Below are 20,351 nucleotides of genomic sequence, written 5' to 3'. Positions count from 1 at the left end.
TTCAGGGAAGTCAGGTCCGCCATTGCTTTTTCCCCCAGTTTTTATAAATTGCGCATGAAAGCTCTACCAATGTTCCCACATTATTTAAAAATTGTCCGCTATTGCTATTTATTGCTATTTCCTCTCTCTCCCATTGTGGACTTTCCCATCGCAAAGTTTATACCTTCATTTTAATCTTTTCTTCCTTCACTTTCCTGCACCCACGCAAAAACTTGGGTCATTTCAATTGCATGATTGCAATGCTGGCATCTGCAGACACCGGGGATTGCACTAGGGGTCAAGGCCATTAATCCAAAGTATAAGATGATATCATCTGACGCTGCCGTTGAGCTGATTTTGCTTTCACACTAGACACTTTAATAGCCGAATGGCTGTTAATTCCTGGGATCACTGGCAAGTGTGAAAGGGGCTAATGACACATTCATGCCTGCCTCCTCAAGAGTGTTTCAGATCTGTTGAAGAGGCATTTGGGGACTTTTCTTCATTATGATAATTCTTCGGTCATCAGCAGTGGAGGTCTTCCTTGGCCTACCAGTCCCTTTGTGATTACTGAGCTCATCAGTATGCTCTTTCTTCTTAACGATGTTCTAAACTGTTGGTTTTAGTAATCCTAAAGTTGGGTGATGTTTATTCTTGTTTTTCAGCCTCATAATGGGTTCTTTGACTTTCATTGGCATAACCCTGGTCCTCATGTTGAAAAATGGTGACAAGAGACTTCAAAGGTGATCAAAAGCTTAGAAGCAACCCAAGCTCTCTTATACCTCCACCAATGAAGCAATTAAACACACCCAAGAAATCACAACACTGTGAAGCCAAATGTCCCAAATATTATGGTGCCCTGAAATGGGCGAACTATGCATAAAAAGTGCTCTAATTTCTACATGGTCAAACTAAAATGTACCCAAAAACTCTTTAATAAAATTTGGAATGTGCACTTTAAAATCACGTGTGAATTGCTTGATTACAAATTTAAAAGTGCACAGCACAGGGACAAATAAAGGAAATAAGTCTTTGTCCCAAATATCTTGGAGAACACTGTACTTAAAGTTACTAATTGTATAAGCTAGTTTACACATCTGCCACACACGATATTAAATCATCACAATGACAACTTAACAAAATAAGAGTTTCAGAAAGGCAGGAACAGTGGATGCCAACGTGTCTATGGGGGCTGGAGTTGTTGGCATAGGAGAGAATAACAACATTCATCAGTCCATCACAAATTTGGAGGATTTTGCACTGATGGTGTTTTTGAAGGTGTTGTGGGCTGTCCAGGTCTGAGAAGCATTTGGTAGCTGGGATTATTGCCCCCTGAAGACCAGATCTTAATCTTCAAACCGGACAGGATGTTAAAATTTAATGAAGAGCAAGTGACATGGGCTAAAATGATTAACTATCCACCGGCAATACTCATAATGATCACTTCACCATCAGTCAACATTAAAATTAGTATCTGCCTTAGCTGCAAATGAAGACAAACAAAAGCCTGAAGCATCTACCGTTGAGGGCGTCAAGAGTATCAAGTTCCTTGGTGTGCACTTGGCGGAGAATCTCACCTGGTCCAAAGCCAAGAAAGCCCAGCAGCACCTCTACTTCCTGCAAAGGCTGAGGAAAGTTCATCTCCCACCCTCCATCCTCACTACATTCTACAGAGGATGTATTAAGAGCATTCAGAGCAATTGCATCACCACCTAGCTTGGAAGCTGTACCACTTCAGACCATATGACCAGCAGAGGATAGTGAGGTCAGTGGAAAAGATCACTGGGGGCTCTCTTCCTACCATGATGATTATCTACAACACACGATGCACGTGGAAAGTAATAAACTTTATGAAGGTCTTCACACACCCCTCATGTAAACTTTTCTCCCTTCTGCCATCTGGTAGGAGGTTCATCCAGATTGGGCAAGTCTTTTCCCCCAAGCCTTCAGAGTCCTAAATTCCCAGAACGTATGTAATGTACCATGGACTTTTATTGTATATGTCTGAAAATTTAACTTCTATTTTAACTTATATTCATGTAAATCTGCTTCGTGGTCCTAGAGAAACACCATCTCATCTTTACCAGAAAGACAAAGGTGAGGGACATGGGAAATTAGGAATGATGAAACATCAGAATAATTTAATTAAAACTTTAAAATTTTCAAAACAAGTTCCAAAAATCTTACTTTATTAAAAATATGCACAGACCTTCTCTACAAAGTAAACCTAAAAAGAATCTGAAATTATAAATCTAACTCCAGAACAAGTTCAGATTAAGCAAAATTAAACAAGAATATTAAACCATTCAGCAAGAATCCACACAAGTGCTCAGGAAAAGACTTCAAGCAGGAATGCAAATTGTCTGAAATTTTTAAAAAATCATTCTAAAAATTGAGGTAAATTTTATTTTTTGGTTACTCTTTCTCTCCCTGCACAATTCACAGGATGTATTGTATTAAAATGTAACCTTCTGAGCCACATTTTGTTCTCCAAAAGACTGACAAATCATTACAAATGGCTCAGAAGCTGACTGTTTCTTCGCTAATACATCAATCTTTATAGGCAGGCCTAGAAATTAATGGCAGCCATACTGCCCTGAAATCCAAGTATAAACCTGTCCAATTCTCATACCTACTCCTTCCAACAAAGGTTACAGCAATCATCAATGATCAGATTACATTCACTGTGCAAGGGCAATAAACTGCATTTTAAATACCATTCTAATGATGGAAAGCACAGCTAATAAATTCAGTCTATGAACTTGAGAGACTTCAACTTACTGGTGTAATCACTAAGTGTGTAGAGTACAGTGATAAGATTATCCAGGCATGGCCAATGATCAGCATTACACTTCAGTCCTTCTTCAAAAGCATGGCGAGCCAGTGGAACTCTAATCAATTTTAGTGCCACTCTTCCTATTTTATACCAGAGGTTTACATCAGTAGAATCCAACATTACAGCCTGTGAGAGGGAATCATTGGAAATATTAATTCAGCAAGTTCAATAATGCAAACGCAGAAGTATTAGCAAATGAGCCAAAAAATTCTTTTTTTTTTAAATCAATTTAAAACTGATAGTAATGCCAGTGCATTGAGGAAAGTGGGCAGACCAAATATGGTACCAACATGTAGTCGTACCCACACCACTTCTCCAAAGCATTCTGATGCTGCAAAAAACAGACACAAAAACCTGTTGCACATCAAGCACAAGTGGGGAGAAGAGAAAGGGAAAAGAACAAAGGACAAGAGCAGAACATTTATGAACAGCATTACATTTTGCACTGGCCCTTATTACAAGTTGAAGGTAGCAACAACGGTTGGGAGTGAGAGGCTGCAAGAATTTTGGGGGGAGAAAATGGGCACCAAGGCTGTCAAGATCTACCAAAGAAAATGAGCCACCATTTTACTACCAAAGTCAAAAAGTTAAGATTTCACTTTTGAATTAATTTTCTCACATCCACATCTATTTCTTTCACTTTTACATTTATTTTGCTCCTTACCTCCAAATAAAATTCCATTGCTGTACTTGGGTCATCCTTTTGGGATGCCAAACTGGCCAAGTTTTTATACGTCGAGTACTTCAGCATTAACCCTGGGTGCTTTAAACCTTCATTCTCATCACCTGATAAAATGGCCTAAGGAAATAAATGATCAGAGCATTAGTGTGTACTATCAGGGTGCACAGCTCCAATCGCAAGAGCCAGGTGACTCATTAGGCCAAAAGTCATTAGTTCAGAACAAAAACTGATGCATTAGAGGGCTTGAATGATACAATCAGAGGGAAATTTTGACATTTTGAACAGCCTTCGTAACACTTATTGGTCTCAAACTGATAAAAAAAATAGATGGGGAGTCAAGGGAGAGGATACTGGCAAGACAATTTTGTGCAAGGTTCCCACTTCCACAGGATGAATTCAAGAAATTATGTACTGATGCCCACTCATAACTTAAGAACCAGCAACAATCTGCCATTATTATGTAGCATTAGATGGGCCACCAAAGATTCTCCAAAGATTTTCTGGGTGGGTCTAGTCCAGGCTAAAGCCACAGGTTTATAGGCAATAGAAACAAAAGACAAATGCTGGAATTTAGAACAAAAACAGAATGCTGGATAAACACAGAAGGCCAAGCATATTTGTGGAGGAAATAATATGCTGATGTTTTGGGTCAATACCCTGCATCAAGGACTAAGAAGTTAGCATTTGAGAGGAAGGGGAGTGGGACAGAGGCTGGTCAGCGATAGGTAGAACTGAAAAACCGTCAGAGTGTATTATTACTATAATCACAGCATCTGCTGACTTTCATGTTTCACTCTTTTATAATAACCCCGTTGTTCAAAATTTGGTTTAAACCCTTGATGACTGATTCAAGTGCTCATCTGGACACATCATAAATGCAATCATCATCCCAGTTTCAAACACGCCCTCAGGCAGTGCATTCCACTTACCACTGCAGCCAACCATTCTCAACCTTTTTTGGTTATGGCCCCCTTTGCACTCTGTTCAAAATTTATGCTCCCACCCCCCCCCCCCCCACCACCTGCCTGTGAAGCAGTCAAGTTTAGTTGGTTTCTTCCATACTTTTTTCCCACCAATTATATAAAAAAGAAAAAATTATGATTTCAATCTGTGGCCTCCCTTAAATATGTTGCAGCCCCCTTTGAGAATGGCCGAGACTGCAGGAACACCTAGATGAGGCTGTTGTTCAGTGACTACAGCAGTGTTTATCGCCCTGATACAAGCAAATCTTATGACCAAACTAAAGGATCTGGGACTCGAATCGAATGTCGACTTCCTCATCAGCAAACTCCCCTAATCAGTATGTACCAGCAACATCACCTCAACCTCGCTGACCATCTACACAGGTGCACGTCCAGCTAAAAGACTGGGTACCTTGCTCTATTCATTGCACACTTCTGACAATGCAGTCAAATTCAGCTTCAACTCCATCTACAAATTTAAGAGGAGCAAAAATAGGCTATTCAGCCCATCGATTCTGTCTGCCATTTAATCATGAGCTGATCCATTTTCGCCACTCAATCCCACTGCCCGGCCTTCTCTTCCAGCCCCACCCCCCGGAAAAATAACCTTTGATGCCCCAGCTAATCAAGAACCTATCAATCTCTGCCAATGACGGCCACCACAACCACATACGGCAACAAATGCCATAGATTTACCACCTCTGGCTGAAGAAATTCCTCCTCATCTCTGCACTTCAATCCTTGTGCCCTCTTATCCAAGTATCTCCCACCATGGAGAAACAACCTTTCTATATCTACTCAGTCCATGCCTTTCAACATTCAAAACGTTTTAATGAGATCCTCCTCCTCCTCCCCCACCCCCCACCCCCCAACATTCTCCAAAAGGACCCTTTCATTCCTGGAATCATCCAAGTGAATCTCCACTGAACCCTCTCCAATTTCAACACATCGTTTCCTAAATGAAGAGCCCAAAACTGCTCACAAAACTCCAAGACAGGCCTCACCAGTGACTTAAAAAGCCTCAACATCACATCTATGTTATACTGGGCTGGCCAAATCACGGCTCACGAACCACATGCAGCTCTAACATATAATGTGCAGCTCACAGAAATCTATTGGCTGAGACAGGAATCATACAAGTTGGTCAACACAATGGTAGCATTAGTGCACGTGGCTTGCGATCACCTAATTGCGGCTCTCAAACATCTGAAGTTTATCATATGTTACTTTTACGTGAAGCAAGTTTGGCCATCTCTGTCTTACACTCTATTCCTCTTGAAATGAATGCCAGCATTGCATTTGCCTTCTTCAACACAAACTCAATATGCAAGTTTAACTGCACTTGCTGATGACATCACCATCAATATTGACCGAATGACTAGAAATGATAAGTTCTAATACAGAATGGAGATCAAGAATCTAGATGCAATACCAAAAAAAAGAAAAAAAATCAGATGGTCATGCAATATCCATAGGACGTAAAGGATAACCAATGACCTTTCTTCAGAAATAAGAATAGCCAGACACCTGAAATAAAAGGAGGGAGTAGGGAAGAGTGGAAAGGAGGGAGGTGGGGAAGGGGAGGAGCACAAGCAAATGGGTAAGAGGTAACAGGTGGGAGAGTAGGTAGGGAAAAATGTGAGTGATGGGGGGAAAGCAAAGGGCTAAAGGGGGTAACTCACTGACAGGAGAAGAAAGGGAAGGAGGTGAGGAGCAGGAGGAAAGAAGAGGGAGGGATATGGAAAGAGAAAGGCCAGGGGGAGGGAGTTTAATAGAAATTGGAAGTCAATGTTTACGCTGATGGGTAGGAGAGTGCAGAGATGGAATAGAAGATGTTGATTATGCAATTGATCTCAGTTTAGCAGTAAAATGTCAGTGTAGGAATGGTGTGTGGAATTGAAATGGTCACACACAAACAAAAATGGGGAGATTGTTCCAAAGATAGACCAAGTGAATTTATGGTTGGGTAAAAGTTGGCAGCAAAGTGGATAAAGTTGGCAGCAAAGTGGATAAAGTTGACAAGTTCATCATGGGTGTAAGAAGCAGCACCAACATGGTTGTCAGTATAGCGGAAGAAGAGTTGAGGAGCATTTTCTGTGTAGGCTTGCAATGAGTACAACTCCACATAACCAATAAAAAGGGGGCATAGCTGTGATCCATAGGAAGCAAAGGTGAACCAACCAATCAGGGCTGGGCTCTTTATCAGGTGACCTGATGAAGGGCCCAGGTCTGAAACATTAGTTACCCTTAACTTCCTATGGATGCTACATGACCTGCTGAGTATATCCAGCATCTGCAGACTTTCTTGTTTAGCCACAGGAGAACTAGGATCCATGCATGTACCCATGGCTACTCCTTTGACTTCAAAGAAGTACAATGAGCCAAAGGAAACGTTATTGAGAGCTAGTACAATTTCTTCCAAGTAAGGAGAGTAATTGGTGGAGGGGGAACTGCTTAGGTCTGTTATGAAGGAAGAAACTGAGGGCTTCAATAACTTCTGTATGGGACTCGACATACATGGCAAAATTAGGCAGCCCAGCCATCTTGAACTTGGTGAAGTTATCAAGGACATGTGATAGAGGAGAAGAATCTTGTTGGGTGTTGCCACAACAATTTTGTTCTCATTGTTACCAGCGCAAACCAGCATATTGATGAATCTAGGAGAGGCTGAGGGACTATACATCTCTCCGCATTGATGAGATAGAGGTTAAAAGGGTTAGAACCTCTAAGTTCCTAGAAATCTAATTTTCAGAAGACCTCTCCTGCAGTCAACTCATCAAGACAAACATAAAGGCATCACACCACCTACATGTTTTAAAAATTCTTTGGAAAATTGGTATGTCTTGATCAGACATCTGCAGGTACACAATAGAAAGCATACTGACTAGTTTCATCACAACTTGCTTCGGAAATTCGACCACCCAGGAACACAAAAGGTTCTAGAAGGTAACAAAAATACCCAGATCCATCAAAGGTTCTGACCTCCCATCCACTGAATGCATCAATGCAAGGCACTCACTCTAGAAGGAAGCCAACATTGTAAAGACTTCCATCATCCTGTCACAAAGTCTCGTCACCACTAATGTCAGATAGAAGGTACAAAAGTCTGGACACCAACACCTCTTGGTTCAAAAAAAAGTTTCAAGCTCCTAAATCTCCCCCTTGTAACATGAATCAAGGGCTTCACTGAGTTCAAAAAGGTTGACTGCATTATTGCAAGGTCACATTTTTGCACTAGGATAATTTTGAATATTTATTATTTATTCATTTTTGTATTGTCCCTTTTCAATTCTATTAACTACACTATTGCAGTTCTTTTAAAAAAATATATTTGTTCAGCCGCAATATGCAAGAATTTTGGTGAATATATAGATTTTACGATGTATGACAATAAACTCCTCAATATCATCAGAAAGAAGGCAAACACAACTCCTGTACCTCCCTGCTGTGTGTTTTCTGAAATTTATCTCCACCTACATCTGCTAGGAGTTGGAATGCAAGCTGTGATCTTCACCAACATATCAGAATAGACCCAATCTCAGTGCAAAATGGTATCATGGAAATGTATCATCACCCCAAAGCTTTTCTCAATCTTGTCGCAATCCTGCACCTCATCTGCGGCATTCCACTGTGGTTTCAACAAAAACCAGCCAACTTTGTACTGCCCAAGAAAACCAGCTCGCTGCCACTCTATCATTCAATGATGGCAGTTGTGAGCACTGTTCTCATATGATGTGTTAACCAATACTCTTCTCAATGAAACTCAGTACCCCACTCAGTTCACAACTTAAATCGCAAAAATAGACACAAGTGAGGCAAAAACAAGATAGCATTTGGCCAAGTGTCTCACTATAAGAAGTCCATGATGAAGAATAAACTCTCCATAATTCAAATCACAACTGACACCATTAATATTCCATAGGGATCGAATATCTCATAAAATATTCTTGTGACTGTAATTACTAATAAAGGAGAACATCCCATATGTTTTTTTTGACAACTCCATTGACCTGCCTTCCTACTTTTCAGGTTCTATGAACATGAACCTCTGCATCTTCCAGTTTATAAGTAAAACACAAAAGTCTGCAGACACCATGATTGAAGTAAAAGCACAGAAATGCTGGAGAAACTCACCTGATCAAACAGTATACTTTATATAGCAAAGATAAAGATATTGTACATAACTAATGTTTCAGCTTGAGCCCCTCACCAAGGTATTTTTATCTTTCCGTTTATTATACATTTCCTTGTCTTGTTGCAATTGCCCAAATGCACAACCTCATACATCCCTGGATTCCATTTGCCAGTTTTCTATCCAACAAACAAGGCCATTTGTGTCCCCATGCAGTCCTTCACTGCCAACTAAATTTTAATCATCTAGAAATTTCTTTATCACCTCCCCAGACATTTACATCAAATCATCAAAAGAAAATAACAAACAATTAAATAGTGAAAAGTAAAACACAAATATCCACAGCCCTCATCTCGATGAAGGTCTCAAGCCAGAAACATCAGACACTGCTTGACCTGCTGAGTTTCTTCATCTTTGTATTTTTAATAGTGAGCACTGCAGAGACACCATTAGTAACAATTTTCCATTCATAAACTACTGATTAAACATTGCCTTCCTTCCACTGAAGCAATACATGCTCTAATTTGACACTTTCTCTTGGATTTCATGGACAAATACTTTCTAGACTGGCCTGCCAGACAAGACCTCAAAGCCAAACTAAAATCCATGCAGATTGCATCAAGATTCACTGCCTTCATTAACTCTCTTGTTACCTCTCAAATAATTAGACTGCTTTCCAGAGATGACATCACTTTCACAAATCCATGCTGATTAATGTGCGCCTTTCCAAACAAAATGTTCTGTTGAACTTCAGAATGGATTTTGATAATAAGCCCTTCAAAATTAAACCAACCAGACTGCAATTATTCAGTTGATTTCCTCCTTAAAAAAAAATAAACACAGGTACATGTTACCAGTCCTCCAATCCTCTGGTACTATTCGTGCAATCAGGAAGGACTGAAGAATGATCGCAAAACATTTGCCATTTCCTTCCTTGCTTCTTTATAACTGCAAACATTTCATTACTTTCAAAGACACTTTGATGCCCTTTAACCCATCCAAAATTCATAGTCAACAACATCAGGATCACCCTGTTAATTGGTGAAGACACCTGCATAAAACTATCCTGTCTCAAGCTGGTTACCTTTTTGGTCTATACTCTTTCCTTCGTTATCCTCTTGCCCTTTTAGGACTTTATGTAACATTAGAATGTTCTTTATCAGAGTGGGAAGGGAAGGTTGAGAATCACTGCACTAGACCCAGTTGCTACAGAAATATTTTGCTTGAGAAAAATTGTCATTGGCCCATTTCCTTTGGACATAATGAGTCAATTAGGTACAATTAAAATAGTGGTTTTCAAACTTTTTCTTTCCACCCACCTACCACCTTCAGCAATCCCTTACTAATCACAGAGCACCTATGGCATAAAGAATACTTAAAAGTGGTATGTGAGTGGAAAGAAAAAGGTTAGGAAGTTTAAATGAGATTTACAACGCAAGTTTTTGTTTGAGTGGTAAGCCCCTAGAATCAGCCCATTCCATAAACCCACCACCCTCTGTGCAAAAACAAAAGTTACCACTCAGGTTCCTGTTAAATCTCTCCCATTAAACTGATGTCCACTCCTCCCCTCTGGGCAAAGCATGGCTCATCCAATCCACTCAGTAAAAAGGAATACTTGCAAACCAATAAATTAATTTTTATTCATAATTTCATAGTGAATATTTAAAAACAATTTGTGTACAGCACTAAACAGAGGCCATTTTTATTTACTGAATCTGACAAAATTGTTCTTAAATATTTCATATTAATTACCAATATATTGCCACGGCATCAAGCCTTCATGTTTTCTATAATTTACCTCTTTCAACAACTGCGTATTCAACAGCTCGTGGTAAGCTTTTGCAGATTCTTCATACCGATCATGCTTCTGTAGATCTAATGCTTTGTGGTACAGGGAAAATGCTTCAGCTTCCTGTATTGAAGGAAACAAACATCTGGTTAGACCCTGCAGATCAGCCTCCAAGGGAGAGACTACCCTACAAATCTCCAGCAGATAAACAAAATAGCTGCTTAATAGGATTATCAAACTGGAAGAACACGTAATAGGGAGACACAAGAGGAGACAGCGGAAATCTGGAACAAAACCTGGGAGGAATTCAGCAGGTTAGGTTCAGCATCTGTGGAGTAAAAGAGATCATCAAGGTGATACCATGATATCGCAAACAGCAGTAAGCCACCTGACCCCTCAGGGTGATACCATGATATCGCAAACAGCAGTAAGCCACCTGCCCCCTCAGGGTGATACCATGATATCGCAAACAGCAGTAAGCCACCTGACCCCTCAGGGTGATACCATGATAACACAAACAGCAGTAAGCCATCTGACCCCTCAAGTACACTGTGCCATTCAGAATGTTCAAAGCTCCAGGCCTGTTCTGTACCACATCCACACAGAACATTACAGCCTTTCAACCCATGATGTAAACCTATCCCACAACAATCTAATTTTTCCCTACTGCACAGCGATAATCCTCCATTTTTTTCTTACATCCATTTACCTCTCTAAGAGTCTTTTTAATGTCCCTATTGTACAAGTCTTCACTACCAACCTTCAACTGCTCATCTTAAACAGACATCCTCTGCTATTTGCTATTTGTCCACCCTATTAAGCCATTTGTAATCTTGTATACCTCCACTAAGTCACCTCTTATTCTTTGTTGCACAAAGACAAAACCCCTAGCTCTGTCAACATGTTCTCCAATCCAGGCAACATCCTGGTAAATCTGCTCTGCACCCTCTCAAAAGCATTTACATCCTTCCTGTAATTAGGCAACCAGAACTGAACGCAATATTCAAAGTGGGGTCTAATCCAAACTTTGCAAAGCTACAATAGAGCCTTCGATTACTGACCTTCAGTAATCCAGCCTCCAGCACTAGAAAATTCCAGAACTCATCACCCTGTGCAAGAAGAATTGCTCTGTATCTCAGTTTTAAATGACAGCTCCCCTATCTTGCAACTAAGTCCTGGATTTTGGACTCTTCCATCAGAAGAAGAACACAATAGGATACAGGGGCCACAGATAGCATAGCAGTTAGCGTAACATTGTTACAGTGCTCGTGACCTTGGTTCAAATACGGCACTGTCTGTGAAGAGTTTGTACTCTTCCCGATCTTGCATGATATCCTCCAGGTGCTCCAGTTTCCTCCCACCTTTCAAAACGTGATAGGGTTGTAGGTTAATTGGGGTATTTGGGTGGCACGGGCTTGTAGTCGGAAGGGCCTGTTACCATGCTACATGTCTAAATTCAATCTAAATAAAATTAAAATCTTGACATTTATCCTTACTTTATTGCATAACCTCATACTTTCGTACATTAACCTCCATTTGGCAAGTTTTCACCCACTCGTTCAACTTACTTATGTTATGGTGTTCAAATTGAGTCTCAACTCCATCAAGGACATCTACAAGATGCGGTGTCTTAAGAAAGCAACCTCTATCTTCAAGGACAACCCACAACCCAGGCCTTACCCTCTTCATTCTGCTGCCAATCAGGAAAAAGTACAGGAGAATGAAGATGAGCACTCAGTGGCACAAGGACAGCTTCTTCTCCTCTGCCATCAGATTTCTGAATGAAAAATGAACCATAGAAACTAAAATTTTAAAAATTTTGGACATACAGCATGGTAACAGGCCTATGCCACCTAATTTCACCCAATTGACCTACAACCCCTGATACATTTTTGAATGGTGTAAGGAAACCAGAGCACCCGGAGACGCGGAGAGAATGCTCAAACTCATTACAGACAGCGCAGGATTAGAACCTCGGCCCCAATCGATGATGTTGTAACAGCACTGAGTTGACCGCTGTGCTAACAATGCCACCCCCTACTTTGCCTTTTTCTTTCACTATTTTTATTTATTTTGTAATATAGCTTAACAAATATTTGCACTGTGATTCTGCCACAAAACAATGAATTTCGTGACAGGTTCTTGACAATATACAGTGGAAACCCAATTTAACGCGAATCTGGATATAACGTGATCAGCTAGCGGACCCATTTTGTCCTCTTTCCAGAACACATTTTTGTCCTCTTTCCAGAATTGAAATCATTTTCAAATCAAAATGGAACACACCGTTAGAAGATGAAGACCTTTTTCAGTGAAAGTTAAACTTCATCCACTTGACGCATTCAAGAATACAAGTCAACCCCAAATTGCACGTGACCTTGGCACACCTGAATCAACACTTCGTGGCTGTAAATCTCAGGAAGCTAAGTTATGCACATCTTTTTGGAAAGTTGCAGAAGAGGCAGGACTAAAGGCCAAATGCATGAAGACCACAAAAGATGACTCCCTGTATGAATGGTTCGTTCAGTCATGCTCAGAAGGCCTTCCAATTACCGGGCCTATTCTCAAAGCTCGAGCCAAGAAGTTTGACCAGCTGATCAACGGAGAAATCACACAGTTCAAAGCTAGCAATAGATGGCTAGACTGGTTTAAACGCCATCAAGGGATTTCTCAAGTTTTAGTGTCTGGAGAAATTCGCTCAGCCGACAGTGCTGCCTCCAGCAAATACCCAGCAGAACTAAAAAAAACTCAGAAGAAAGTGGCAATGTTGAAGAACAAGTGTACAACTGTGATGAAACAGGCCTCTGCTACAAGATGATCCCAGACTGCACACTGTCTAGCAAAGATGATGCCCATCGACAAGAAGGGTTCAATCAATGCAAAGATCACGTGATGTTGTTTTGTGTTAACAAGACTGGAACACATCAGTTAAAACAAATTTCGCTCACTTTGTTGTTTCCACCATGTCAACATGGTCATTACCGTACATAGCAGCAATGCTTGGATGACCAGTATCATCTTTGAGGACTGGTTTTATATAACTTTTGACCCTGCTGCCCAGCCTCATTTGCATAAGCAAAAGCTAGAACCCAAAGCTCTTCTTTTGCTTGACAACTATCCTGCCCACCCGCCAGCTGCCAAACGATTAAGCCGCGATGGAATGATCCAAGTTTCTTATCTCCCAAAGAACACTACATCTAAGATCCAGCCCCTAGATCAGAGGATCATCTCTGTGTTCGAGCAGAATTACAGGTGTGAGTTAATTTGCAGAATTGTAGACAAATCAACAACACTGGATGACTCTCTGAAAAGCATGAATGTTAAAGAAATTTGCCACTTAGGTGGGAAAGGCTGGGCAGCAGTCAGCTCATGTGTGGAAAATGCTGGGAGAAGGGTCTAGGTCCAGCCTTTTCATAATGAAAATCCACCAAGGAAGATGAAGACGACGATGATGATGATGAGCGAGAATTCGACGGCTTCACAAATAAAGAGGTAGGTGAGGCGCAGAGGCTGTTTCAAATTACCAAAGAGAATTTTCACCAGTGGTTCTCTGGCAATGATAAATGTCCGACATATGAGCATCTGAGACTCCGAGATCATCCTTAATGTTACTATAGCACCAGATCCCGAACCACAGGAGGATGACAATGAGGAGCCTCCACCCCCTACCCCCGAAAGTGTCTGAAGTCATTGAGTACCTCAAGGCCAGCCTATGTTGGCTGGAGACCCAGGATGCGGAGCACATAAAAGTCCTCCAGCTCAGAGGCATTTTGGATTTCACTCCCCCCAGCGACCTGCTGCGTTCAGGCAACAAACACTTGACTGCTTTTTTAAAAAATCAAATGAAGATTGTAAGAAATAAAAAAGATGATTGCAAATACAGGTATTGTACATGCATTCTTTATTTTTTTTTTAAAACGCTGTCTATCGTGACCCCGATTTAGCACGACCCCACTTTTTTGTGATCCAATTTTTTGGACCCAAATCATCGCGTTATAACAAGGTACCACTGTATTCTGATTCTGATTTCCCCATTACTAAAAGAGATCCAAATGGCCCAAGGCTCTTTTCCAGTTTGTGCTGATTTAGCTAATCTCATCTGGTCTGCTACCACTGGCACAATAAGCCATCAAAAAATAATTAGTACAAACCTGAGCTTCTTTTGTTTGAGTTTTGTGGCTCTTGTAGGATTCTTCATAGTCTTCCACCACTGTAGTGTCATTTAAAGCTGCAATGCGAATCTAGTGAAACAAAAAAAAAACAATTAACTGGACTCCGCACAATCTTATTCAAAACATTGAGATGCTACTTCAAACCCATCCTCTCAGCAGTGGGAGGGTATGGATGGAAAAGTCAGGACCAAGACACGATGCAACTCTTACATTTGGGGCATTTATTAGCCTTTTCAGTAATAATGTTTAAATACTGCACTTCCAAAGTACAAAAGAACTGCTGCAGAATCAACCTTAACCAGCAACATTATTTTATCATGTTCTTTTCTTATATTTCACTCAAAGGGTAAAGCAGAAAATAAAATCTTCTAATTCTGCACTAAAATTTTAAAGTAAATAAAGCCTCAATCCATTTACCCTCCATTTTCTTAGGCATTAGTATGTTCTACTGCTGCCTGTACAGTACTTCAGCTTGCTCCCAATGCATGGGATAAAAATTTTTATTAACATCACCAACATTCTTCCTCCACTCTGAGATTTTGACATAAAACATGAAAACAGACCCTTCCGGCCCACATGATCAAATATACCAATTGACCTACAAACTCCATACATTTTTGGAGGGTGGGAGAAAATCAGAGAACCTGAATGAAACCCACTCCGATATGGGAAGTACAGACAAACACCTTGCAGACAATTCCAGATTCAAACCCAGATCTGCAATAGTATTTCACTAACCACTCCAGTAACCTTGCTGCCTAAAATTACTGGACCCCTGGGAGTCAGGATAACTTAAACACACCCTTGAATCTTCTTCCCTGTCGATCAGATAATTTCCTACCATGACAGAGCTCAGAATAATGCACCTACTTTGAGAATTTGGTATTAGGCTTGCTAATGGCATGGCCAGACAGATGCAGCTGATAGAGTAACAAGAGACTCAATGTGAGGGACATAGCTTTGGGGAAAGTTGCTGATGCCACTTTGCTTGCCTTTCTCATGAATATGGAAGAATCTGCAGAGAAATGTTGGAGGCATTTCCCCTTCCCCCACCATCTTGAGTTACTTGTTATAGTCTTAGAAGCATATGGGCACTGTATAAAGACTTCACTACCATTTGTATGCTCTCAAGAGCCCAGGCTTCAAGATATCAGACTCAAGGATGGTCTGACACTCAACATCCAGAAGACAAAGGTCCTCCACCAAACATCATCCAAAAATAAAAGGTCACCACAAATCTCTGGAAAACATGAACGCTTCCCATATTCCAGGAATCATTTCTCAGGGAAGGAAGAAATTTAGTGAAATTCATCATCACCTGAGAAAATTCACCATCAATTGACAAAATGAGCACTTGATAATCAGACCTGGCAGAAAACTTGTGCTCTGTCTCACAGCTGTGTATCCTGCAATATAAGTAATTTGTGTCTGTCATCTAACAAATGTACTACAACTTATTGTTCTCTTAAGTACTTTTCCCCCACGTAACATGGCAACAAACTCTTTTGTCGGAGTCAATTCGAACTGACCTTGACCTTACTTCTACAACTCTTGTAATCACTCTTCAAGATATTTTTTAAATTATCACCCATGTTCTGACCTTTCTGCTGAAATATTTTTGTATATCCCAATGTTATTAATAGAATGATGCAGTCTTGGGACTCCAAGCTTTAAAAAACGTATTTTGAGCTTTTAATAGTTGAATGTTACAAATGTAGAAACAAATTAGAAAACAGCAAATATAACACAAAAAGGAGAAAGAGCACATTGCAGTCAAATGTTGCAAAAGTGTCAATAAGGCACGTGGGAAATAATAATGCGATTAGACAAAACTTGCAGTTTTCCTGTTTCAGTGGATGAAAAAAAAGGTAACCAGTGAATCAAGATACTTAACTTTTTAAAAGTTCATTTTCAAAGGGGCTACATATGACATGCTAAGTATTTTAATGATATATTATAGAAATAAGCATTTATAAAATAACATTCTGAAAACATTTGCCGGTCAAAAAGAATCTGTGAAAATATAGAAATGACATTTCAGGTTCAAGATACTTCACTAGCATTGGGTGGGATTACAAATTTAGCATGGATAACAGATTAACCAATGGACACAGAAAATAGTGGACTCTTTTCACATTGGCAGGTTATAACAAGGACAGTGCTTTACAGATCAATGCATAGTTTTGTAGCGGCTGCTACCACTGGAGAGGTTATGCTCAGAGACACACATAATGGGAGTGAATTCAACACTGCTTTATTGTGCTGGCAGCTCTCCTTATATAGGGCTCAGAAGCCCATCTCTGACATCATCATGCCACCTGATTGGTGGTATTACAATCGGCTTCCTGGGATTGGTTGTTTAACGCTATCCAGTAAGCCCCTCTTATCCTCGGGTGTGGCTGCTTCCCCAGCTCCACCCAATCGGCTGCCGCTTGCCAGCCCATCAGAGTGTGCTGCTGAGTCGAGTGTCGACATCAAAGTGCATAGCCCATCTCAGCCAGCATTGTAGGCTGTGGGCTCCCGGGGTCAGGTCGTCGCTTCGAGCATGGCAAGGTTGGCCGCTACACAACCCACCCCCCCCTCCCAGAATCGGCGCTAGAAACGGCCTTGTGCTTGGGAGGCCTCCCCCTTCGGCAAGGGGTTGGATCAGGGATCGGGTGGTCAGAGTCAGCTTGAGCTGGTCCAGGGTGAAAATCTCATTTCTCCTTCCAATATCCAAAAGACACATTGACCTGTTGTGTCATATAACTTTGATGAGCCTTTGTAAGGCCTCTGTAGTTGGGGTCTGTGTACCCTGCGTCTGACAAATACTTTTTTACAAGTCTCAACTTCTTTAAGTACGAATATCATTCGTGAGCTGTGCTGCTATGGCTGTGTCGGGGCGAGTGTGCCCAGGGGGTCCTGCAGGTGGGACAAGGCAGCCGCAGGGAAATCATCCCCAGTGTCTCTGACAGCCAGGAATTCCCCCAGAATCACCAATGGTGCGCCGTACACTATTTTGGCTCCAGAAACCTCTAGGTCCTCTTTAGGAATGGCCCGGATCCACAAGAGTACCCACTGGAGCTCGTTCACCCAGTTAGGGCCATTGAGTCTGGCCATGAGAGCTGCTTTAAAGTATTGATGGAATCACTCCACCAAACTATTGGCCTGAGGATGATAAGCCTTGGTATGGTTGAGCTGAGTACCCAGGATGTTAGTGAGATTAGACTAGAGGCTGGAGGTAAATTGGGAGCCCCTGTCCAAGATTATATGCTCTGGAACACCGAACCTAGCCACCCAATTGTACTGGAGGGCTCTGGCGCACATTTCTGTGGAGGTCTCTGGCAATGGCTTCCGGCCATCTGGTCAACCTGTCTACTAGGGTCAGTAAGTAGAATACACCTCTGGATATTGATAAGTGGCCCACCAGATTCATGTGAACGTGGCTGAAATGGTGTTGTGGTGGTTGAAATTATTGTGGGGGGCTTTAGTGTGAGCAAGCATTTGAGGCCTGGTACCGTATACAATTCGTGTCCCACTGGCTGACCTCTTTACAGACAAATCGACTAACAACCATCATGACAGTCATTTTGATAGCAGGGTGTGCCAAGTTGTGTATAGCCTCAAAAATCCAGGTAGTGGGAATGATCAGATGAGGCTTACCTGTAGACATGTCACACAGGACAGTCAACTCCCCAGGACCAAGCTGTACATTCTCCAACAGGAGGCCAGTAATTGCAGTGTGATATGCGTCAATGTCCTTGTCCGCTGCCTGTGCTTCAGCCAGGAATTCCCCCAGAATGCTTCATGTTGAGGTGTGTACAGACTGTATCATGGCACGTGACAGGGCATTGGCCACCACGTGGGATTTTCCAGCAATATGCTGAATGTCATTAGAAAATTCTGAAATATATGAAATGCCCCTTTGTTGCCTAGCTGACCACGGGTCAGAAACCTTAGAGAAGGCGAAGGTAAGAGGTTTCTGGTCTGTAAAAATTTGGAATTTCCTGCCCTCAAGGAAGTATCTAAAATGTCTGATTGCCAGGTACCACGCCAGGAATTCTCTATCGAAAGCACTATATCTCAGTTCAGACGCCCACAGATCTCTACTGAAAAATGCAAGGGACTGTCAGTGTCCACTCATCCACGGTTCCAAGGCTCCCCCTATTATGAGAGCGGTGGGGGCATCAATTTTAGGGTGTATCAGGAGGGCGGTGTTATCCAGCACACCTTTTGTTTCTTGGAACGCATCGGATGCCTCTTGGTTCCACGAAATCAACTTCTTTGTACCTGTCATGAGGGAGAATAAAGGTTTCATGGTGTGAGCCAACCCTAGCAGGAATCTGCAGTAAAAATTCACACCTGTGAATTCTTGTAGTCCCCTTACTGTCGTAGGCTTGGTGAATACTCGAATGGCCTCTACCTTGTTGGGTAGTCGTTTGGCCCCATAACAGTCAATCTTGTGACCTAAAAAGTCAATTGAGTCTTTGCTGAACTGGCATTTTCCTGAATAAATTGTAAGGCCAAACTCACTCAATCTGTGGGGCAACTGTCTGATGTAACCAGCGTATTTGGCACGATCACAGCTTGCAATCAGAATGTCATCAAGGTAGATGAACACAAATTTCAAATCCCTGCCCACAGCATCCATAAGCCTTTGAAACACTTGAGCAGCGTTTTTTAGGCCTAAGGACATTCTGAGGAATTCGAACAGCCCAAATGGTGTAATAATAGTAGTCTTTGCGATATCCTCAGGGTGGACGGGGATCTGATGATAGCTACAGATTGTCAATTTTGGAAAATATCCATGCCCCCTTCAGGTTTGCATAAAAGTCCTGAATATGGGGGACAGGGCGTGGTGGGTTCATTTAACCGGCAGTAGTCCCTGTGTGGTCTCCAACCCCCTGATGCCTTCGGGACCACATGGAGGGGGGAGGCCCAGGGCTGTCAAAGCAGCGGACAATGCCGAGTTCCCCCATTTTAAAAAAACTCCTCCTTGGTGAGGTTGAGTTTATCTGGCGGGAGACAGCATGCTCTGGTATGGGGGGGCCTTTAGAGAGGATGTGATGCCTTGTCCCGTGGAGTTAAAGTTCGGCACCGTGATGGAGGGGAACTCGGCTAGAATCTTGGTGAACTCATTGCCATCAAGTGTAAGTGGGGATCAGTCAATTTGGTGCCTTCCAGTGCAAGGGTCTGAAAGGTCTTTGCATGTACAAGCCGACAGCCCTTGATGTCAATTAGGAAGAAGTGGGCCCCCAGGAAGTCTGCCCAGGAGAGGCTGGTAGATGTCTGCTAAAACAAATTGCCAAGTGAAGCGGTGGTTGCCAAAATGGTGGGGGATAGTACGGGAGCTGCAAGTCCGTATTGAAGAGTAATTGGCAGCCTGTAACATGCGCCCTGCCTTCCGGTGGCGTGCGTCGGAGATGGGGGGGTCGGGAGGAAAGGGTGTCAACCAGGAAGCGTCGCCCAAGGAGATTGGTAGATGCTGGATAAATATATTTTCCAGTTGCTTAAAACTTACTCTTACAATGCCGAACTAATACACTTGCATTAAGAATGCATATGTAGGACAAATATTTTGTCTATAATTAATAAATATTGCTTTGTGCAAAAGAGAGTCTCAGCAGTTCCTTTGGTCATTCAACATTCTCACTGCCCATGGGAAGAAGCTGTTTCTCAGTCTGGTGGTGCTGGCTCAGATACTCCTGTATCTCTTTCTCAATGGGAGCAGCTGAAAGATGCTGTGTGAATGTTGGAAGGGTTCCTCAAATGATTTTGTGCACTCACTTCAGACAACGATCCTGGTAGATCATGTCAATG

General features: G+C 41.8%; 2 protein-coding genes across 20 annotated transcripts in view; one reads left to right on the top strand and one right to left on the bottom strand.

Moving 5' to 3' along the window:
- Nucleotides 1–20,351, top strand: part of patz1 (POZ/BTB and AT hook containing zinc finger 1) — a 749,193-nt gene that overhangs the window by 483,188 nt on the left and 245,654 nt on the right. The gene's annotated exons all lie outside the window — the stretch shown is intronic.
- Nucleotides 1–20,351, bottom strand: part of LOC138761246 (calcineurin-binding protein cabin-1-like) — a 449,064-nt gene that overhangs the window by 424,868 nt on the left and 3,845 nt on the right. For 8 of the 11 annotated variants that reach the window (XM_069933057.1, XM_069933062.1, XM_069933063.1 and 5 more), the window contains exons 1-5: nucleotides 18,762–18,822; nucleotides 14,532–14,621; nucleotides 10,390–10,503; nucleotides 3,480–3,614; nucleotides 2,761–2,941 (exon numbers count right to left, since the gene is read on the bottom strand). In XM_069933057.1, the coding sequence (XP_069789158.1) occupies nucleotides 2,761–2,941; nucleotides 3,480–3,614; nucleotides 10,390–10,503; nucleotides 14,532–14,621; nucleotides 18,762–18,782 (541 nt within the window). In that variant the 5' untranslated portion in view covers nucleotides 18,783–18,822. Of the gene's footprint in view, nucleotides 1–2,760; nucleotides 2,942–3,479; nucleotides 3,615–10,389; nucleotides 10,504–14,531; nucleotides 14,622–18,761; nucleotides 18,823–20,351 lie in introns of those variants that run through there. The other 3 variants (XM_069933059.1, XM_069933061.1, XM_069933058.1) reach the window with 1 other exon arrangement.

This window comes from Narcine bancroftii, chromosome 4 (genome assembly GCF_036971445.1).
Source record: "Narcine bancroftii isolate sNarBan1 chromosome 4, sNarBan1.hap1, whole genome shotgun sequence".
In the NCBI taxonomy this organism is placed as follows: Eukaryota; Metazoa; Chordata; class Chondrichthyes; order Torpediniformes; family Narcinidae; genus Narcine; species Narcine bancroftii.
The sequence above is the reverse complement of the archived record's forward strand: the minus strand, read 5'-3'. Positions and strand labels throughout refer to the sequence as shown.